General features: G+C 42.0%; 1 protein-coding gene across 3 annotated transcripts in view; it reads left to right on the forward strand.

Annotated features, from left to right (window-relative positions):
* Positions 1-24,182, forward strand: part of LOC137326390 (neuronal PAS domain-containing protein 3) — a 919,339-nt gene that overhangs the window by 279,395 nt on the left and 615,762 nt on the right. For all 3 annotated transcript variants that reach the window (XM_067991429.1, XM_067991431.1, XM_067991432.1), the window contains exon 3: positions 23,760-24,004. In XM_067991429.1, coding sequence (XP_067847530.1) covers positions 23,760-24,004 — 245 coding nt within the window. The remainder of the gene's footprint in view (positions 1-23,759; positions 24,005-24,182) is intronic.

Below are 24,182 nucleotides of genomic sequence, written 5' to 3' on the forward strand. Positions count from 1 at the left end.
TTTTGAGCAGTCTGCCCCACATTGTGAGAGTGTAAGTCTCCCAATAGATATGAAAATGTGGTATTATTAGCAAAAACTACTGATATTACATGTACTTCTGGGTAAGCTACTCTCAATTTTCTGAAAGTTCCTGGCATGAATAGATTTGGGGATATGCAGGTGACATTCATTTCCAGTGTACGTCATATAAAAGTAGAGCCATTCCTTTGGTGCTAAGATTGGCAACACCTCAAAATGAACAGTACACAACTATTAGCTGTTCTTTTACTTTTTCTTTAATTAAAAGTTCTCCAGCCCTGGCCTTGCATCTACCTCCTTTCAAACTGCCCCCAGCACCAACTTTATACTGGGGACTGTTCCCTTGGGTTCCCGGCAACGTTGGGTTCTCATCCACTGGTTCTGACATCACTCCCGCCCTTTTTCAGGCGAGAGACAGCTCTGCCAAATGCTAATGAAGCCTGAGAGTTAAAATGGCCTGGACCTCACGTTCAGGTCTCTGCAGGGGATTCCGAACCACACCAGTCCCAAACACGCCCTGAGTTAAAATTGGGGCATCTGTCTTTTCCTCAAAAATTCAATTAAATTAGTCAAGCACGCCTCGCCCCTTAACAAATACATTCTGGTTGTCCCTGATTAGCCCATGCCTTTAAGTGTTCACCAAATTCATCCCATATTACGGACTCTAGAGGGTAAAAAAAATTGTCAGGCTCATAATACTGGTCAATATGTAGCAGATAATTGTAGGCATGCTGCCCACTATTTTAAAATCACAGGCAGTGTTTTCACCATTATCAAGTATATACTGACTGCATGTGAAGCCCTTCAGGTGAGACAAATGGAATAACATTAAAGGCATACTGCTGGATAGGGATGATAAATATATATACAGGATTAACAAGCATAGGGTAAAGAAATGTGACCCTAAACGGATATATGGGGCTCGCTGTTACCAGGGCTGCGGGTTCGCAGCGGGGGGGCTATTGGGCGCGTGGGTGACGTGCCCGGTGAAATTAGTCAGCCACCTGAGCGATCGCAGCCCAATTGGATCCACTTACCTGGTCTTCCGGGTTCCCCACTGCTGATCTGCGGGTCGGGCAGGCTGCGCATGCGCAGTAAGATCTGTCAGCTGGAGGAGCTCTATTTAAAGGGGCAGTCCTCCATTGACAGATGCTGCAACAAATAGAAAAAATTACAGCATGGAGCAGCCCAGGGGGAAGGCTGCTCCCAGTTTAATGATGCCTCACTCCAAGTATCAATAGATGGTGTGAGGAGGAGGGGGAGGACAGAGATCTTCCCCCGGCAGGCAGGAGGAAGCGGCCTGCCTCTGCCACCAGGAAGGCCTGGCTTGAGGTGGCAGAGGAGGTCACCTGCACCACCAACATATCACCCACCTGCATACAATGCAGGAGGCGCTCCAATGACCTCAGTAGGTCAGCCAAAGTGAGTACACTTACTCATTCCCCTACACTCCATCTGCCACATCACCGCCCCCACCCCACACCTCCTTCTGCACTGCCAACACTACTCTGTCACGTCACCCCTCATACCCACTCAAACCTCATCCTCATCTTACCTGCACTTACTCACCTCGCCAGTACTCATCCTGCCACTACCACTCAACCCAATCCTCATACAATCTCATGGCTCTATCTCATACTCACCCTCTCGTGCATCTCTTTCACGGTCAGCCTCACTCAACCTGCCACTACCTGTGCTGCAGCCACAGGGCATGCATCAGATATGTGCAGTAGGCAGCGTAAGGCAAACGTGTCGTGAGCATGAAGGGGATGCACAATGGTGTTTGAGGGTTTGTCATGGTTGTTACTTATATTGAATTTCTGACCAACTCACATTACATATTCTATTGGCACCACTACTGCCATGTCTTTGCGAATCTTGTCTAGTTTGTGCAATAATGCCCTTTCCTGAGGATCACTATGAAGACCCACAACTGATGCCACCCATTGTGTCACTGCAGAGTGGGTGTAGGTGTATTTGCAGGGCTCTTTTGTGCAGACGGCTGAGAGACGTCGGCGATGTCCCCGGTGGCACCCTGGAAGGATGCGGAGGAGAAGTTGTTGAGGGCAGTGGTGACTTTGACAGCGACAGGTAAGAAGATGGTGCTCGGGCCAGTCAGGAGCAGCTTGGCATGACGGAGGCTGCAGATGTCCACGACTACATGTCGAGTGACTCTGAGCCTCCGTGTGCACTGCTGCTCAGAGAGGTCCAGGAAGCTGAGCCTCGGTCTGTGGACCCTGTGGCGAGGGTAGTGCCCTCTGCGACGCATCTCTCTCTGCGGTAGCCCTCCCTCCTGCTGTACAGGTGGATGTGTCACAGCACTCTGTTGTGGAGCTCCACGTGTCAGAGGCGGACGGCGTGGATGGCGAGGCTGGTGATGCTGTTCGCCCTCCGAGGAGGTCATGACTGCAGCTACAGCGGCCCCCATCCGGAAGATGTACATCTGAGGGAGTCCGCAAGGTAGGTAAATGTGTCTAGACACCGGGGTAAGTGTGCAAGTTGGTGACTTTGATTGTCAGGAGGAGGGTGGTGGAGGCCAAACTTTGTCTCAAGTGACAGAGTGGCCTCCTTCAATGAGTGAGGGTCTCCCCCCCTGTCAAATGGACCTTTGCAGCTGCCACAGGCTGACAGCTGCAACAGGTCCATTTGAACTGGGAGTGTTTCCCCCAGTATGGGAAACAGTCCCAGTTTGCTATAAAATCCCACCCCTCCTCACATAATCCCTTAATCAGGTCAGTTAATGACCTGAACAAGCAAAATAAATACCTTCAAGTGGAACCCCGCTGGCTTTAATTGCCTGCGGGATTCCCACCAGCGGGAGGCTGCGCGCGCACGCCGGCGCGTCAGTGGGGAACCCAGAAGTGGGCGGGTTGGAGCCGGGCTCCGGTCCCGCTCCGGGATTCTCCGATTTTCGGAGCCCCCCCCCGCCAGGAACGCACCCGATAGCGGGTGCTAAAATGATGCCCATGGCTTCTGGTCTTTGGTGTTTCTGAATGCCAGATTACGTTGGGTGTGATCATTTTGTGGTCACTGTTCCCCAGAGTTTCCCGTACATCATCTGGATCAGTTACCATTACCAAGCCAAAATGTACTTCCTTGATACTTTGCATCATGATGTACTTAGTATTATGTTTACCAACTTAGACACTGGACCACTGAGCTTTTCCCAATTTATATTCAGTTAGTTGAAATCCCTCATTAAAATGAGCTTCCTGTTTTCACATACTCTTTCTGTCTCTCAATTGAGTAAACTGTTTTCTGTATTATTCTATTCTGGCAGTCTGATGCATTCATTTCTATTCTTTGGGTTTTGTCACATTTCTAATATTCCTTACCATAAAGAAAACATTTCCACTTATGGGGGAGTCCAAAACTAGAGGTCATAAATATAAAATAGTCTCTAATAAATCCACATGGAATTCAGGAGAAACTTCTTTACCCAAAGATTGGTAAGAATGTGGAATGTGTTACCACAAGGGATAGTTGAGGCAAATAGCATAGATACATTTATGGGGAAGCTAAATAAATACATGAGGGAGAAAGGAATAGAGGGTATGATGATACGGTTAGATGAAGTAGGGAGGGAGGAGGCTTGATTGGAGCATAAATGCGGGCATAGACCAGGGGCCGAATGGCCTGTTTCTGTGCTGTAGTTTCGATGTAACTCAATGTATATTGCAGTTCCCCATTGCCACACTAGCCTCAACTTCAGGCATCTTATTCCTAATTAATACAGGAAAAGAAATAGTGGGAAAGTTGTCTCCTAGAACTTAGAAAAACTTCAATTGAAATATAAAACTTTTATGTTTCAAAATTAAATAACCCATTTTCTATGTAATTAAGTCTTTTGTATAACTAGATCTTTCACGGACCTCATTTGGAATATTGTGTCCAGTTTTTCATGTCAGGAAGGATGTACTGGCCTTGGAGACAGTCCAGTGATGATTCAACAGTGTGATGCCTGGGCTGACGGGACTCAGCAACAATGGGAGACTGGGTAAATTTGAGTTATGTTCCCTGGAGCTGAGGTTAGGTGTTTAAAATAACTTTTACAGCAGAAGGAAAATCGAAGGTACATAAAAATGCAGCAGTATTGGATTTAGAAATTACTGAAGAGGGATTTGAGTGCTGAGGACGTGTAATTTATTTTCTGGTGTGGGGGAGAGACTGCCCATCCCCCCAAAATGTTGATTTTTGACATCTTTTTGGTGGATTTTATGACATTTTGGGAGCCCATTGTAATTCTGCCTTTCAAGCCAAAAATAATTCATCCTGGAAAGTCGCAGATGTAGTTTTGCAACCTTCATTACAACTTTATTGGGTCCAGTTCCTTGGCAATCTAACCTGAGATACGTCATGCTAATTTGTGAAGTGAAACCTTTTACAAACACACACCTATGATACTTCCAACCTGCAGTCCATTCTATGCTGACAAGATAAAACTGACTCACTATCATGTCTGTCTTGGACCCCACAGCATTCCAGAGGCAGGGATTACCTGAATTCACCTGGTATGCTGATTTAATGAGTTTATTTTTTAGGTAACTTCAGGAGGGATAAAGATAAATCAGTACGATGAAAATAAAGGCCCCGATTTTAACCCGACCCACCTGACGAAACATGGAGGGTGAGCGGTTAAAATAGCAAAAAATTGACTTACTGCCCCGTTCCCGCTGGAAATCCGCCGGCCGCCATTTCAATTTGGGAGCTGACTCAGCTGGGTGCCTCATTAATAAATGAAAATTGGAGCCTTGCTAGTGATTGCTGTGAAAGGAGCAAGAAAGAGGTGAGTGTATTTTTGGAATGAGAATGAGAGGTGGTCTCATGTGCTCTTGTGATTGGTGGTGACAGATGTGATGGAGGGAGGGAATTATTCAGAGTTCTGAGGGAGGGGGGAAGCACTGTTGTCATGTGTTCTTGACAGAGATGGAGAAATAGAGAGCTGTACCCACCCTTGCTACTCTTGTGAGATTATTGAAGTGCTTTCTGCACTGCATCCAGGTCCTAGGGGTAATGCTCCTGGAGCTGACATTCTTTGCAGTCTCTCTCCATGCCTGGTGCACATCATGTTTTGGAATCCTCCTCCAACTAGCTGGAAAAAGAACTTACATCATCACATCAAAACAGAACATGCTGGAGAAGCTCAGCAATTCAGGCAGCATCTGTGGAGAAAGAAACAGAGTTAACGTTTCAGGTCAAAGTCCAGACGAAAGGTCTTCGACCTGAAACGTTAACTCTGTTTCTTTCTCCACAGATGCTGCCTGACTTGCTGAGCTTCTCCAGCATTTTCTGTTTCTATTTTAGATTTCCAGCATCTGCAGTATTTTGCTTTTGACTTACATCCTCACCCTCACCTCGTCCAAGAGGTCCTCCAGGCAGACTTGAGAGAAGTTTGGGGCTTGTCTGCGACTCATTTTTCACCAGTTTCTTCCTCCACTGCTCCAACAGTAAAATCAGCCCATAGGGAAAACAACCTTGCTTTAAGAGGTGCATTCCCACTTTAAATAGACCTCTGCAGGCCCACCGGAAATCCGCTTCCTATTTTGTTTCTAAACTCTGGCAATTCCACAAGTGCAGTGACAAGAATGGTCAAATAAAGCCAGTTAATGTTTTCACCAGGGAATGTTCTGATGTCTCAAAAGAAACAATTGGAACTAGCCTTGAAGAAAATAAGCAGTCACTTAAGTTAACACCTGAGCATCCTCCGTGGAAGCACAAATTGGAAATTTGGGTAGACCTAGAGCATGATTTTGCAACCATTAAAATAAATAGTCAGAAAATTATCCCTATAAAGCTAAAAAAAAATTATGTAACTGTCATATTTTTGGGTTCATGTTCTAGATAATTTCTTGAGATTAACTTAGCGATCTTATTGAAACATATAAGATTGTGAAGGGGCTTGATCGGGTGGATGCGGTAAGGATGTTCCCAAGGATGGGTGAAACTAGAACTAGGGGGCATAATCTTAGAATAAGGGGCTGCTCTTTCAAAACTGAGATGAGGAGAAACTTCTTCACTCAGAGGGTAGTAGGTCTGTGGAATTTGCTGCCCCAGGAAGCTGTGGAAGCTACATCATTAAATAAATTTGAAACAGAAATAGACAGTTTCGTAGAAGTAAAGGGAATTAGGGGTTACGGGGAGCGGGCAGGAAATTGGACATGAATTTAGATTTGAGGTTAGGATCAGATCAGCCATGATCTTATTGAATGGCGGAGCAGGCTCGAGGGGCCGATTGGCCTACTCCTGCTCCTATTTCTTATGTAACATCATTTGCCACTCCTGTAAGAGGACCCCACATCCCCTACAATCCAAAGTGCATTGTTTTCTGCCCAATATTTAGGTAAACTATAATGAGATCTAGGGATTGGAATAGAGGGCCCTTACTTTTTAAGCTGGCTACTGGAATATATTACGTATCGACATGTAATTCTCTTCAATTTGAAAGTGTACTGGATATATGCACTCTTATTAGATCGAGACTCAGGTTTTGAATCACAAGTGACTTTTTTGCATAAAACAGATGAATGAACAGTAAACAATATAACACAGTCTTATTTGATACATAAAATAATAAAATGCCATTTGCTTGCTCTCTAACTCAAATTCTTAACTTGTATTTTGCGTTGCTAGAAACAGCATATAAGGGGGTTAACACCAAAGGTCTCAATATATTTCTCAATAGAAAGCTATCATCTCAGTGCAGACAGTTTAAACACAAATTTTGAAATATAGACCTCTGTGTTACCCTGTAGAATACATGACCATTTGAAATTTAGCTCGGCTATACTGCTGGCTGGCCCCAACAGTTAAAAAGCACTGAGCACTTGGGCTGCATTTGCAGAATTCCAACACTGACTGTAGCCTGTCTCCTGAATTATAATGTGGAGATGCCGGTGATGGACTGGGGTTGACAATTGTAAACAATTTTACAACACCAAGTTATAGTCCAGCAATTTTATTTTAAATTCACAAGCTTTCGGAGGCTTCCTCCTTCGTCAGGTGAACGATGTGAACGATTTTCACATCGTTCACCTGACGAAGGAGGAAGCCTCCGAAAGCTTGTGAATTTAAAATAAAATTGCTGGACTATAACTTGGTGTTGTAAAATTGTTTACAATCCTGAATTATACATGAAGCCCAATATAATCTGTAATTGCAGAACTCCAGTTCTAAACGTTCAGCGAGGAATGAAGCCAATCAATGACCCTGTCCCTTTTTCAAAGTTTGCAGACTTAGCTCACATCATACCCACTATCTCGGGTTAGAGCCTGATTCTTTGTTCTTTCCCTAGGTGGCATGGGACCACGTCTGTAGCTATCCTGAAACAAAAGCACTTGATAGCTGTAGCTTTCATAATTATATTAGATTCAACTGCCATTCACCCATATTGAATGCATAGCCAATCTTTGACAATAGCAGAAATGTTTGAGATTCAATGTAATGGCCCTGAGTCAATTAAACAGTTAACACCGCAGACAACTATTGTGTGAACCTTAGAATCTTGCACCATGTGGAAACCCTTGCAGCCAAATTGTTTGCGCTAAGCAGAAGGCTTTCTGTTGAGAAATGTGTTGAGACTTTAGGTGTTAACCCCTTACATGCTGTTTCTAGCAATGCAAAATACAAGTTGAAAATTCATCACAGACAAATGTACATTTTTGTCACAGTAACATAATTAACACATAAATGAATGACACAATTCTGAAAAAACTAAGCTTGCACGTAAAATGAATGATTTTATGTTAGAAATGTCTGCAAGAATTCTCCCTGCGCAGGTCTGACATTTTTGAAACATGGGCCTAAATTTTAACACGGAGCCGGGAAGATGATGTTGGCGGTGGCGGGATGGGGGGAGGGATTCCTGCTGCGAAACCCGGACATACGGATTTCCTGGACGTCCTTATGATTTTGACGTAAGGACATCTTTTTTTTGTCGGTTTCCCACCCGACATTCCCGACTGATTGACAGGTTGGCTCTCAGTCGGACGGGAGAAGAGGAAGAAAGCAGATACAAGAGGTTAGTCTTAGATGGGGGGGGGGGGAAGAGTTTGAGTCGGGGGGGAGGGGGCCAGGAGTCATTGGAAATCAATGGGGGTTGGGAGTCATCGGGGTGGGGAGGTGGTCGCTGCAGGATGCACTCCTGCTCATCCTGGTCCACAAGCTGTGCACTTACCTGCTGTTTTGGGGCGTTTTTACGGGTTAAAATTTAGGCCATGGTGTTTGAGTCCAGCCCTTTTTGGAAATTTTACCTGGGCTTTGATAAATTCTGCATGCGTGTACGAGATGCATGAATGGATTTGTATTTTTCATTATGCTCCTGTAGAACTACAGTATCTAGAATGCACCATGACAACCTGCGTCACATGATACTGACCAGAAAATTACCAGGTGTAAGGGGCAAGAACAACACATCATACGATATACGACAGTGACGGAAAGGAAAAGACCCAGTTGTCCATCCAGCCTGTCCTACACACATCACAATATATGCACTCCCCACCCCACCCGAAAGCCATGTAATTTCCTGGGAGAGGCAAAATACCTTATAAAAACCCAGGACAATTAAAGAAAAAAAATCTGGGAAATTCCTCTTTGGCGATCAAAACTAGTCCAGGAGATCGCTCTGGCCCTGATTAATGTTATACAATACCTACCTGTTGTACGAGATGATCTCCACCTCTGCCAGAAACAAGTCCAGCTCTTGCTTGAAATAATTTAGTGAATCAACATTCACCGTCCGAGCTGGCAGCCTGTCCCAGAGGTCTACTATTCTCTGGAAATAGAACCACCTCCTGACATCTAACCTAGTTCTGGCTTTATACAACTTGAGATTGTGACCCCTGGTCCTCCCTAACCTATTTAGTTGAAACTGACTGTCTACACAAACACAATATATTCCCTTCATCATCTTATGAACCTCGATCAAATCACCCCTAAGTCTACGCTTCTCTAAAGTGTAGCGAGTCCCAGCTCCTTGCGCCTATCCTGGTAAATAGCTGCTTTAAACTGGGTATTAATCTTGTGGCCCTCCTCTGCAACCTTTTTAAAGCCTCAATATCACCCACCATGTGAAGAGACTAAAACTGGACACTGTATTCTAACTGAGGCTTAACCAAGGTTTTGTACAAGGACAAGATAGTATGCTTTGTTATAGTCAATTGTCCTGTAATGCATTCTATTCGCTCTAGCTGTTGCTTCATGGCATTGCTAATGAACCTTTATGCACTTGAATGCCCAGATCGCTTACTTTTACCACCAGCTTTAGTACTTTTCCCGAGCCCTAAAGCAAGAAGTGTGAAATCAGTTCCAGTCGGTTTCGATTCTGCACCGATGCGATATAACTCTAGCCAACTTTAAAAGTGGTTGATCAAAACTTATTTTTCACTTTTTTTTACAAGCGAAAGTGGCCATTCTTGCCCATGTTCTTGTAACAACAAAAAATAGCCAGCCAGTGAATTGACCTCTACGCACACATCTAAACATGCACGCATACAAGGCAGTCAGTATAACTCAGGCCTGCTGATTGAACCTCATGTACCACAGATACCAGTCTGAGCTGTAGTATAATTGTGCACTAAATTTTTTTTTGATTCCACCAATTATAGTACATATTTTGCTTTTACATTCAAAAGATATGAGTTCTAAATAACCATCTTTGTTAACACTGCAACTACATGAGCCTAGAGTTTTCATTTGTGTTTATTGAAAGGCGGGTTTTGCATTGCCTTTGTTATCAGATCTTAACTGACACTGTATTGTTACTTGTTTTATTTGTACTATAATAACAGAAGCTATCAGCGTTTACACATCTGTCACAGACTCAATTCATTCACCTGAAAAGAGTTGCAAGATCGTCAAGAATCTTGACCATGGGTTGACAAAATATGTGGTTTGAACAGATTGAAAGCAGTCATTTTACAAAAAAATGGTTTTATATTCTACCAGAAGAGTATAATAGAAAGGCACGTAGTCGTATTATTTCAAATTTGTCAATATCAAATTGTTTCAAAAATAGTTTCTCTGATATTTGGCTGAAGTTTTGATTTATTTTTATTTTAAATATGAAAGACATTTATTCAACTTCCAGTAAGTGCTCCATTAGAAGTGGTTGGCAGTTTTCATTCTGTGTAAATAAAATCTAGAGTTAAATATACATTTTAATTGTACCCATTGACAAATTTGATTGATCGTTTCATCCTTGAAAACAATAATAATCATTGTTCATTGTATAAAAACAGCCAGAGTTTTTGAAGTTGTATAATATACAATCTGTCCATTTAAAGATCATTTTTGTACAATATTAGGAAAGTTCAATTAATAATTAATAAAATATTACTTGACTGCTTCAGATTATGGCACTATATTAGATACAGGATGTTTGAAATTATTTAAGTGTTTTTTTTGGCCTTCATCTCAACCTTCTGCTTTGGTATCTGGTTTAAGATCCTTCTGTGCATGTTTTACTGAGCAATAGAATATTGCAATTATACTCACATTTTGATAGTAAGCATGCAGATCCAAATTCTTGAATTATCTTGAGGTGTATTTTGATGACTAATACTGTTGTGATAAAAACTTATGGAAGAATAAATTTAAGATTTTTTTTAATCCCTTCTGTATCTTTGTCATCAACAAATGCAGTGAGGCTAAGCTGGGCTTCAACATTTGTTTTCACAATAAATTTACCTCTTTTAAAATGCTGTAATAATTATACATATATAAAACTTAAATCCAGTATGTGAGTCACACATTTCATTGAAAACTTTTTTTAAACAAAGCCTGTGTCAATGAGAAAATAAAAAAGAGACTACTGATTGCATACCTGTCGTAGCTTTTGTGTTCAATAAACTTTGGAAAGTGCATCAGAGAGTGCTTTCCTCTTTACACTTTAGTTCATTTTTCAAAAAAGATTCCTCGAATTTTGAAGCAAAAGTTCTCAATTATCTCACATGATTATCACCTGTTATGTTGACAGTTAAAAAATGTAAACATTCTAATTACTAACTGCTATCAGATAGAGTTTTTCCGAATTTAATTCCTTTCTTCATATAAAAAACAAATTATTTGAATTTTGAAAGCTTGAAATACCTTTCTTTGATTAGTAATTAGAGTGTTTACATTTTCTTATAGCTGAGCAATGGAAAAGAGCGAGGAATACAGACAGAGGCAGACCCAGAGAGACACATTCCAGGAACCAATCACAAAGCACCAAATTATTTTTTTGTGGCGGTGCCTTAGAAAATCCCAAACCAATGCTGCTATGCATGGCATTCCCCCCCCCACCTCACCGCCCATCTCCTTCCCCAACCAAAGTTGTGAGATCAAAGCCCTTCCCACACTGCTCACAAACACCAGGGGCTCAATTTTGAAATGGTGGCGGGTTGGCAGCGGGGGTTGAAGGTGCGCGTGGCAAACCCCAATTTAAAAAAACTTACCATTTCTGACACAACCGCATCGTAATTGATGGTGATTAACGTCCTCTCCGTGTTTCGCGCCCGGCAGCCAGCCTGCTTGACAGGAGCTGCAACGTCGAGGGCAGGGTGGGGGGAGAGAAAGAGAGACAGCGAGACGTCATCCGGCGCTGGAATGGAAGATCGGTGGTGGGGGGGGGGGGGGGGGAGAGGGGAAGATTGGGGGGACATCGAGGGACGAGAGGTGAAGATCGGGGGGACAAGAGGGGGAGATCGCGGTGGGGGGGGAAGAGGGGGAGATCGGAGAGGGAGACATCAGACATTGGAGCAGGGTGGAAAGGTACGTTGATTTTGTGTTTTAACTTTGTGCAATGGTTTGTTATTTAATTTATTTTGTTTCTGTTTGCCTGATCCGGCCCTTCATGCCTGGTTTCACAAGTAAAGTGCCTTAAATACCTCAATGAGATACATTTGGTTCTTTAACTATCATCCCATCAGCTTTAATTGCCGGCAGGACTTCCGGATTCGGGAAGCGCGCACGCACACAGGTGTGTCTGTGGGGAACTCGGAAGTCGGCGGGTTGGAGCCGGCTACCGAACCCGCTCTGCATTTCTTCAATTTGTGCAGCCCACACCCGCCCCCAATGGACCCGCAATTTAAGTTTAAAATTGAGCCCCATGAATCCAGCAATGAGCCACGCTTCACATTGCACCATTCGTTGCAACGAACCTCAGGACCACTTTTCACAGTTCTGCCGAACTTCAGGTTCTCCTCTACAGTGATGCCAGATCAAAGGACCCCACCACAGCAATATAAATAAAGCCCACTCATTTACAGTTTTCACAGAATAAAAGACAGAGTCACGGGGCTTGATTTTTCAGACGTAACCAGGCGTGAAGGGCCGGATCAGGCAAAAAGAAACAAAATAAATTAAAGAACAAACCATTGCACGAAGTTAAAACACAAAATTAACCTACCTTTCCACCCTGCTCTGATGTCTGATATCTCCCTCTCCAATCTCCCCCTGTTCAACCTCCTATGTCCCCCCGATCTCCCCCTCTTCATCCCCCCCCGATCTTCCCCTCTCTGCCCACCCCCCACCTCGATCTTCTATTCCAGCGCTGGATGATGTCTCGCTCTCTCTCTTTCTCTCCCCGCCCCCCCTCGCGTTGCAGCTCCTGTCGACAGCCAGCCTGTCAATCAGGCTGGCTGCCCGGCGCGAAACCTGGAGAGAACTTTCGCGTTGGAAATGGTAAGTTTTCTTTATTCGGGTTTGCCACGCACACTTTCACCGCCCCCCCCCCCGCTGCCAACCCACCACCATTTTAAAATTGAGCCCATGGAATTCAATCTTTAAAGCACTGGCCTTAATGTTATCCCCTAAATGGTATAAACAGCTCTAAAATGATCAAATAGCATGTTCTCTGAATCATGAGAGCAACGCAATGGGGAATCTACTGATATTACTTAAAATTACAGCGGTGGATTCTTTAAAGCAGAAATCGTGGTTGAATAAACTTAACAATTAAAATCAGATGTTGAAAAATAGTATGGCTTCACAGCTATGAAACCATTAATGAGCTGATTTTTTTTTGGTGGCCATTATTGTTTGTGGGAAAAATCAATATAATTTTTCACGGCATAACCAGCAGTTAAGGATCTGTTGACCTTTACATGTGATTTCAGTCTTGAAAATTGACTTCTGTGGAAATTATTTATTGATATGACTTGTGCCAGAGAAGCTTTTGTGCAAATTACTGCTTATTACGGTTATTTTACAACGAGGGATAACTTGCATGCACGAGTTATTGTATACAACGTGCTGTATTATTTAAGTCATTAGGACACCCCAAACCATATTATTTTTACAGAATTAGTTTTATTCCTTTTTTGGGAAATCTAAAATGCATCATTATTTTAAACAGAAAAGAGCTCTCTACTTTGCTGTCATCGATGGATTTTTAAATGCATTCAGATAACGCCAAACAACATTAATAGGTACCACTTATTATCCATTACTGAGCAAGTCACCTTCATTTTTCAATAACATTTTTGAATATTTAAAATACATATATTTAATATACCCTTGGTATGAATAGAAATGTTAAAATATTAGTGCATTACTCATGGTAAGTCATAGGATCAACTTTATTATAACAATAGGGGTCTTATCAATAAAGTGTAATGGGGAATGTGTTGCAGGAAGTAAATGCGACACTAACACAAAGTACGTACTATGTGCAAGACTTTTAATATATTACAGACATAAAGTATGTTTGTTTGATAGTATATTTATGCTTTAATTAAGATATGAAAAATGTTGTAAATTTTTCAATGCAATATATCCAGATACATTGGCATTTCAAATCTGTGGCATTCAACATGGTGCTAGGTGATGAGGTTTTTAAGAGAAGTCTGTTTAAGGAAATCAGCTTGTCTCAAAATGCAGTTGCATGATGAAACAAGGCTTTTTGAAATTATTTTATTAGGCCCCCAGCATCCACACAACATTCTTCAGCTGAGGGAATAGGCAGGCAGTCTATTCTGTTGCCTCTATCAGTGGTGTTCTGGAGCCAAATGCTGGAAGATGTGCAAGAGCAGTTTAGAGTGACCCACCATCTTTGTCTGTGGAAACACTTGCACTTTACTGAGCATCTACCCCTAATGATACAAACAAGATCAGGAACTCACTGGAAAGTTGAGGGTTTGAAGTGGTGTTGTGCCACTCCATGCTGCTTGTTTGATCATTTTAATGTTGTAAGCATAAAATGAGGCTGACTTAGACACAGGTATGTGCTAGCCACTGGATTTGACAATTATTGTTGAGTGTGCATTGAACTGTAAGTTTTTAGATTTGGTATGTTTAGATTGAATGATATGGTATTTCCTTGGATTTCTTTGCTCTTAGAAGGATGTGGCTTTCCTGTGCATACAGTTGTATTCCTAAATAATGATTACCTTTGGGACTGCCTGCAGATGGTATTTATAAACAAGTAACTTCCAAATATAGACTCAAATCTGCAACTAATTAATTGTTGAAACCAATGCAAGACAGGTCCTGCAAGTATCACTCATTAGGAGTGATGATCACTAATTTTGTTTAAAATTGAGACCTATTGTCACTCTAGAAAAGCACAGTACTTTTTACTAAAGTAGGTTTCTAAGCTGTGTTACGGTTCACAAATGATCATAAATGTCACTCCGTATATTACCCAGATATTCACATCTGTGTGTTGTATGGTCCATATAAATTGATTTCATGGTACCTTTTTTGTGGAAAAAAATTTCATATTTTTAATTTGCACATTTAAAAAAATTCTGAAATTAAAACAGATTTTGCATAAAACATCAGATTCTTGATTTTTTTTGCATTACGTACATTGGTGTCTCATCTGTAAAAACTGTCCTTTTGAGTACATATCTTGTCTGTAAATTTGATCCTCATTAAAAAATAAATATAACGATAGGGAGGCCCAGAAGCTCCTCAAGTAGAAGACTGAGCATCCTGACTCAAAGTCCCAAATTTCAATACCACCTTCAACTGACAGTTGCAGCTAAATTTCGCCAATCTTGGCTGAAACATGTGCCAGTCCATGTTCATTCAGCAGTCTCTTCTGGTGAGTTGATCGAGAAATGCCATTATGCAGAATTATTCCTAGCCCTTATTTGAGATTGAGAAAAATGCATGAATGATTGGGGTAGAATTTAAAAGATGGAGAGAATTAAGGCTGTATTTTTATACTCTCAATCAAAGTAAATAGCCTACTTACATCGACAACATTTACGCTGCTCAGCATTTTGAAAACCTAAGTCATGGTTGTCCTCAGTCCTCTTCTCCAAAAAAACCAAACTAATTTCTATGTATGACCGAGTGCACTAAGTTCTAGCATCATCCTTATCACTCTTCTCTGAATGCTGTCCATTTCATCAACATCCTTTTCATAAAATCATAGAAAATTACGGCACGGAAGGAGGCCGTTCGGCCCATCGTGTTCGTGCTGGCTGAATAAGAGCTATCCAGCTTAATCCCACTTTCCAGCACTTGGTCCATAGCCCTGTAGGTTACAGCACTTCAAGTGCACAAACAAGTACTTTTTAAATGAATTGAGGGTTTTTGCCTCTATCACCCTTTCAGGCAGTGAGTTCCAGACCCCCACCACCCTCTGGGTAAAAGATTTCTCCTCAGCTCCCGTCTAATCCTTCTACCAATTACTTTAAATCTATGGCCCCTGGTCACTGACCCCTCTGCTAAGGGAAATAGGTCCTCCCTATCCACTCTATCTAGTCCCTTCATAATTTTATATACCTCCATTAAATCTCCCCTCAGCCTTCTTTGTTCCAAAGAAAACAACCCCAGTCTATCCAATCTTTTCTCATAGCGAAAATTCTCCAGCCCTGGCAACATCCTCCTAAATCTCCTCTGTACCCTCTCAAGTGCAAACACATCTTTCCTGTAATGTGACCAGAACTGTATGCAGTACTCAAGCTGTGGCCTAACTACTGTTTTATACAGTTCTAGCATAACCTCCCTGCTCTTATATTCCATGCCTTAGCTAATAAAGGAAAGTATCCCGTATGCCTTTTTAACCCTTATCTACCTGTCCTGCTACCTTCAGGGATCTGTGGACATGCACTCCAAGGTCCCTTTGTTCCTCTACACTTCCCAGTATCCTCCCTTTATTGTGTACACCCTTGCCTTGTTTGTGCTCCCCAAATGCATTACCTCACACCTCTCTGGATTGAATTCCATTTGCCATTTTTCTGCCCACCTGACCAGTCCATGATATCTTCCTGCAGTCTACAGCTTTCCTCCTCACTATCAACCACACGGCCAATTTTTGTATAATCTGCAAACTTCTTGATCAAGCCCACCACATTCAAGTCCAAATCATTAATACATACCACAAAAAGCAAGGGACCAAGTACTGAGCCTTGCGGGACCCCACTGGAAATAGCCTTCCAGTCGCAAAAATACCCGTCAACCATTACCCTTTGCTTCTTGCCACTGAGCCAATTTTGGATCCAACAAGCCACTTTCCCTTGGATCTCATGGGCTTTTACTTTTTTGACCAGTCAGTCTCTTTTTGAAGATATGATGCCCAAAATTGCATGCTGCATTCCAAATGCGGTCTCACCAGTGATGTATCCGAAGTTGGAACAACTTGTTTTAACTTCTTGTCAAATGATTACCAAATGCATCCTAGTACTTGATTAGCTTTGTTGAAAACAGTTTAACTTTGTCTGGAAACTTGATTAGTGATCACAAGCCAAATCTTTTTTCCTCCTCCTTTACTAATGAATGTGCCTTCACTTTGTGCAGATGTAATATATATGTGTATTTTCTATTTTCTTTTCCAATATGCACATTCAAATCGATTGAGCACATCTACTTAATTGGGCGAGATATTTTTAAATGCTGTTTATATCCCATATATTTGTCACCTGGTCATATAGCTTGATATCAGCAAATTTTATACTATTACAAGAGGTACTTTCCTCCAAATTGGTAAGTTGTTCCGAGTGCATTGCTTGTGGCAAAATGTTTAATGACTGTTAGGAGACAGGTCCACTTGAAACATTTTATATTTCTTAATTTACTAGTTGATCACCTGTAATGTTGCACCGAGTCAAGACCAAGTGCAGTATTTATGTTGAGCACGGTTGGAGAGTTGGGGGATAACTGGACGCAGGCAGGAGATGAGGAGGAGACAGGCAGGGTAGAAGAGAAGGAGAGGGAAGGGGAGTGAAAGGAACAGGGATGGGGGAAGGTAGACAGGGTAGGGGGCAGGAAGTGGAGAAGGAGAGAGGGATAAAGAGGAGGGCAATGGAAAAAATGAAGGGGTAGAAGAGAGGGGGAAATTGGGGGAGTTAAGGCAGGGAAAGTTCCTTGAGAGGGGGAGGCCGGCAAAATCTCTCAGCAGGCCCAGAAATCTATTTAATTGAGGGGGGGAAGGGTAGGATTGTGATGCGCTCATCGTGCCTCCCAAAGTGCTGGAGCGCTTGGGGCGATGTGCTGGGTTGGGCTTCGCTTCCACGGGATCAGATTTAATTCTCATTAGTGGGGAAGGAGGAGGTTATCTGGGTTTTATTACCTCAAGACCGAAATTGCTGCTTTGTGAGGACGGGGGCTGGAGTCCAGGGCCTATATTGCCGCTAAAAAGGATAGGGGGGAAATTACAGTGCATTAAACATTTTGCCACAAGCAATGCACTCGGAACAACTTACTGATTTGTTACTTGCTGCTCGGTGGGAGGGAAGGGGGCGAGTTAACTGTAGACCTGAAATTTCTGTTCAGTGGGGAAGGAGTGGTGGAGTCCAAAGCTGCTATTGTTGCTACGTGGGGGAGGGGCGGGGGATGGGGGGGGAGATTGGACTCTATGGCCAAATTTGATTAGTTGGAGATTCGGTGTGTAGATCCAGTCCTCAGTCCTGCTCCGTTGCTGACCATATCTCAGGTCAGTTGTTTCTGGTTGAAAGGCACCATCCAATTGGTAGAATACTGATCAGCAAATAAAAGACTCTACATATTTTCACAGCTGCTGTTGGATTCAAGTCTCTGTCAGTTGTGCTGCATCACTGTTTTAAAAAAAAATGTTATGAGAATGAAGAGATACTATGATCTACTACTCCTTTCTTTCATTTATGTCTAGTAAATACTGGTGGACTGAAGTTGATGTGCAGCTCATAATCTAGTTGGTATGTCCAGTAAAGATCACATGTTGGAAGTTGGGGGAGTTGAAGCTAGTTAGAGCAACACTGCCTCGGTAATTTTGGGTCACATAATGTGATCTTCTCAGCATTACCTACAAGTGCAATACCCATGCAATGTTGCCCCACTTACCATTTTTAATTTGGCTAATATTGGAGAGCAAAGATAACCCCTGGCATTTTTTCTCCACTACCAACCATCTTAAACCCCTCTCTCCTGCCGCCTCCAACTTCACCTCCCACAACAAGTACATGAAGCTCATGGACTTCTTTATCACTAAGACCATCCATTCAGTTGCCTATGCTGCTTCCCCTCTTCCCATTGCCCACCAAACCAAACCTTCACAGCTCTCCCCTGCCATAACCCCAAGTCTGTCTAGTTTCTCTCCTATTTCCCTCATGCCTTCACCGAGCTTATCTAGTACATGAGACCCACCTCCTGTTCTCTTGGCCCTATTGCCACAAAACTACTGACCACCCAACTATCCTTCGTGGCTCATGTTGTTGACATTGTAAATGGTTCCCTCTCCTCAAGTACAGTTCATCTCCCTTTCAAAACGGATGTTGTTACTCCTTTCCTCAAAGAACCAACCCTCAACCTCTCTGTCCTTGCAAAATACCACCTCATCTCCAACCTTCTTTTCCTCTCCAAAATTCTTGAACAACTTGTCACCTCCCACGTCCATGCCCATCTTTCACGCAACTCCCTGTTTGAATCTCTCTAGTCAGGTTTCCCTCCCTGCCACAGCACTGAAACAGCCCTACCCAATCTTTCAAATGATATCCTGTGTGACTGTGACCATGATGCATTATCCTTCCTTAATTTCTCTCCAGCCTTTGAATGGCTTCTCTTCCCGCCCCGCACCATGACCTCTGGACTCCCCCAAGGATCTATGCTTGGTGCTCTCCTCTACCTCAACTACATGCTAGCCTCAGGTAACATCATCCACAGACATAGGGTCAGCTTCTGCATGTATAGTGACCACACCCAGCTCTATCTCTCCAGCACATCTCTCGATCCTCCAACTGCTTCTGTCGTCAGACTTCTTGTCTGATATCCAGTCGCGATGAGTTGCAGTTTCCTCCAATTGAACATTGGGAAGATTGAAGCCATTGTCTTTGGCTCTCGCTACAAACTCCTTACCCTCGCCACTTATTCCATCCACCTCCACAGCCATTATCTCAGGCTGAGGCAGACTGTTCGCAATTTTGTGTCCTATTGCAACCTGAGCTGAGCTTATGACCCCATAACATTGCCTGCCTCAGCCTATTAGCCGCTGAAAGTCTCATCCATACCATTGTCCCCTCCAGACTTGACTATTCGAATGCTCTCCCATTGGCCTCCTATCCTCTGTAAACTTCAGTTCATCCAAAACTCTGCTGCCCGTATTTTATCCCTCCCCAGGTCTTGCCCACCTATCATGCATGGCCTTGCTGTCCTACATTGACTCACGTTCCTGCAATATCTCAAATTTAGAATTCTCATCTTTGTGTTTCAGAGCTGGCCAGGGACAAGGCCATGAAGGGATTTAAACACAAGGATGAGAATTTTAATTTTGAGCTGTTGGGGGACTAGGAAGCAATGTAGATCAGCAAGGACAGGGGTGATGGATGAGCGGGAGTTGATGCAGGATAGGATTCGGGGAGCGGAGAGTTTACAGGGGATGGAATAGTTGAGTCTGGAGGTGACAGAGGCATAGTTGAGGGTTTCAGCAGCAGATGTGCTGAGGAAGAGGTGGAGATGGAAGTAGGCGGTCTTTGTGATAGAGAGGATATAGTGTCGGAAAACATAACGGGGTCGAAGAGGATGCCAAAGTTCCAAACAGTCTGGTTCAGCCTGAGACAGTGGTCAGGGAGGGGGATAGAATTGGTGGCTAGGGAATGGAGTTTATGGTGAGGGCCAAAGACGTTAGCTTTGGCCTTATCAATGTTTAACTAGAGAAAATTATGCCTCATCCATGACTGGTTGTGGGATAAGCAGTCTGACAACACAGAGGCAGTAGAGGGGCTGAGAGAGGTGTTGGAAACGTAGATGTTGTTAAGAGACAGCATGCAGATGAGAAAGAAGCGTAGTTCCTTGGGGAACTCCAGAGTTAATGGTGTGGGGGCAGGAAGAAAAGCCATTGCTGGAGATGCTCTGGCTATGATTGGATTGGTAAGACTGGAAATGAGCGAGGGTAGTCCCACTGAACTGGACAACATAGGAGAGGCATTGGAGGAGGATAGTATGATCAGTCAAGACAGAAACTGCAGAGGGGACAAGGAGGTGGGACGCATCCTGGTCACACTCACAGAGGATGTTAATTGTCACTATGGTTAGGGCTGTTTTGGTGCTGTGCCAGGGGCTGAAACCTGATTGGAGAGATTCAAACAGGGAGTTGTGGGAAAGATGGGCACGAATTTGGGAAGTGACAGTGCGTTCAAGGATTTTGGAGAGGAAAGGGAGACTGGAGATGTGGCCGTGATTTACAAGAACAGAGGGGTCAAGGGTAGGTATTTTGAGGAGGGATCGGGGGGAGTGATGGTGGCAGGTTTAAAAAGGAGGGTGACAGTACCTGAGGAAAGGGAACCATTTACATTGTCAATGTGCATGGGGACCAGGAAGGGAAGTTGGTTGGTTAGCAGTTTAGTAGGAGTGGGGTTAAGGGCGCAGAGGTTGGTCTCAAGGATGAGATGAGCTAGAAGAGGGTATGAGAGATATAAGAGTGAAGCTAGAGAGAGGTGTGGGTTCGGGACTAGGACTAGACCCTCCTGTCAACTGATTACATTTAATCCTTTGTGTTAAGCTAACAGCATTCTTTTTCAAAAACACCTATTGTTGGGACAATACTCTTAAGACAGAATTTATGAGAAATGGAATTATATTACCAAGGAGATAGCATTTACAATAATGAAGAGTAGATCCTAGAAAATGGACTATTTTACTGCAGCTCAGGGCAGAGCCACAAAAGCAATTGATTGGTCTTGGCATTTAGTCTTATATCAACTGTGTCATCCATGGCTTCAGGAGAGAGAACACTAATCTAAAGTGACATATGTGTTCTGGCGAGCTATTCTTCCTTTGATGAAAGCAATTACTCCATTCTTAAATGATAATTTGCAGGAGTTTCAGCCACTTTAATTGATAATTTTTTGTTCTCAGAAGTTCAATTGCAGAGTGATTAGTTGAACTGGTAAATAGAAATCCCGGGTGTCAAATGCAGAAGTTGTTTCACCTTGACAGTGTTGTAACTTATTGCTTGCATAGTATGATACTTTTCTTGGTTTGAAGTCACTGGAATGGTCTCTTAGAGATGAATAGCATCAAAATAACTACTAGTGCAACTGTTTATAGAGCCAAAATGTTTACCTCCCTGGACAGAATGAAGGTCAAAAATCATTTCAGTATTCTAATCTTTGAACCTAATTCAACTCAAGTTTCTGGAACAAATTGTGTTTTACCTTTGTGTCACACTTAGCTTCTCAACATGCATTATAGCTGATAGCATAAATTGTTTGCATACCAGACCATCTATTGGTACATTTTGCGAATGCATTGCTGGAACAATCTACAACAGGAGATCGTCACTTTGATGTGAATCAAAAATAATAAAACATTTTTAAATGGAGCTATCTTAAATGTGGACCTTTATATAAGTAGCACATTTTTAATAATGTGCAAAACCTGTAGACAGAAATTGCTTTTACACCTGGACACTGATGTCTGTTGCAACTGTTTAAGAATGTTATTTATTCTGTTAACATTGTTAGTATCTTTATGATTGCCATTTTAATATATCATTGAAAACATAAGCAATATTACACAAGTCTTAATTCCAATTTTGACAGAGTTTGAAGACATTGGACTGAAGGCTGATTTTTTTTTAATCCATGCACTTGGTATATTTGAGGTAAATAGTTAGGACACTAAATGGTGGCAGTGAGTTGCAAGGTTCATTTGAGTGATATATGAACATAAGCAGAGCCTAAAATTGTTTTACAGTCTTAAACTCAGTGCCAGATATTTATTCTTTATAATGTAGGCTATGTTAACGTAATATGTTTCCTTTTCTGCTTGCCTTATTTTAGTGTAGTTTAACAATAGGGTGAAAGGCTAATAAAGCTGATAGACATGTAACCTGAAAGCAGTGATATTATTTAATGGATACTGTAGCACACTGTAAACTTTTTTTGTTGTGGCTTATCAAAAATATTAAACAAATGTGATGTTCTTTCTGTTGCTCGCACAGTTAACACAGCTCTAGAACAATTTTAAACCTGACCACAAAAGCAAATTCAGTATGATGAGTGGTGAGAGGCATTTCGGATTTGTTTTTCTCTTGCGAGAATGGTCTTCAGAATTCATAAGCATTAAAGTTTGAATGTTTCCTACTTGAAAAGATCACAGGAGTCATTACGAATGTGGAATTCTGCAAATGTTTGAGGTCCTTATAGTCATTAGTAGTTAGGGTTTTATGTATATCCATTAAAAGTATGATATTTATTTAAACTTTATTCACTTAAGTGGATTACACAATAAAGATTGGAAGCTTTTATTTAAATATTTTTTGCAGTGTCTCCTAGTGAAACAACAAAGCTCCATTTGCCCCTCTTTATTCCTCAGCTCTTGAAAATCGTATAAAAAAGTTGAAAATAAAAATGAAATTACGAAGTGTAAACATGGCTACAGAAAACTAGGACAGATTTTCAGGAATGCTGTTTCCACAGGATATATTGAAATTGCTGCTTTAGTCAACAATTTGGGTTTATAAATTCATCCAAATTGTGTTTAGGATGACTTTGAGGGTAAATTGTTCTTCAGTTTCTGATTTTTCAACTAAGATGTAAAACATTAAATCAACACTTATTATTTCAAGTTTAAGTGAAAAATTCTGTAACCAGAAGAAAGATTTCATCTATGTGGAAGGTGTAGTCAAATCATAAACATGTTTTTTAGAAATGGGTAGACCATTTCACCAGAGCTACAAAGAAAATCTTCTTTCTGTGTGTATACATTTGAGTCTCCCTTTAAGTTTAAACCATTGCTTCAAAGAATGTTCCTTTCAATGTGCTTTAACTGCCATCTTTAATTTTCCCCATACCATACACCATTAACTTGCCCAGAGAATGGGCAGGAGACTTTCTTCCTGGCCTCCAGATCACTGATCTTTAAGGAGATGACCGAAAATATTGTAGAGAAACTAGTTCAATTTATCTGTTTCTTCTTATGGCAAAGCACAAAGTTCCAACCGAGTGCGTCCCAAGAGACATAGCTGAGATTAGTAAATTGCTGCATTTGGAATTGTGGGCACAAACCCATATCCTACCTCTTTTATGCCATATTTTGTAGAAGCAGCAACACCCTGTAGCCTTTATGTCTGTTAAAATATGCACATATTTTACACCTCATTTCATCTGAAAAGGTGATTTTTTTTCCCCAAGAAATTCTCCTTGGATATAATCTAGATTCAGAGAACAGTACTCAGTAAAAAAGATTAAGTAACCAACATTATAATACTCTACAAACTATTAAATTGTTATTTTTGTTTGGACCATAAAAAAAACATTTTAACCATCTCAGGACTGTTACATTTTAAAATTTTACTTCTGCTGCACTAAAGTTGGTTTGTTTTCTTCTTTTAGTTTACAAGCCTTGCGAAAGGAGAAATCTCGAGATGCTGCTCGATCCCGCCGAGGAAAGGAAAACTTTGAGTTCTACGAATTGGCAAAACTACTGCCACTCCCAGCAGCCATCACAAGCCAGTTAGATAAGGCATCAATCATTCGCCTCACCATTAGCTATCTGAAAATGAGGGACTTTATAAACCAAGGTGAGCCGCCTTGGAATTTGAGGATGGAGGGACCCCCACCTAATACGTCTGTGAAAGGTAAGAAAATGAGTTCAGATTAGAATACTTGCATTGACTTACTATTACTGTGCTTCGACTGTAAATATGGTGATCCTTACCTGAACATCTGAAAACAATTCGAACAGATGCTTAGTGTTTCCTTGGTAACCTAAGACCAATGTATTCATTTTTAGTCTTTCTCTTTCACACGTGTAGA

The sequence above is a fragment of the Heptranchias perlo genome, chromosome 10 (assembly GCF_035084215.1).
Source record: "Heptranchias perlo isolate sHepPer1 chromosome 10, sHepPer1.hap1, whole genome shotgun sequence".
NCBI classification, from domain to species: Eukaryota; Metazoa; Chordata; class Chondrichthyes; order Hexanchiformes; family Hexanchidae; genus Heptranchias; species Heptranchias perlo.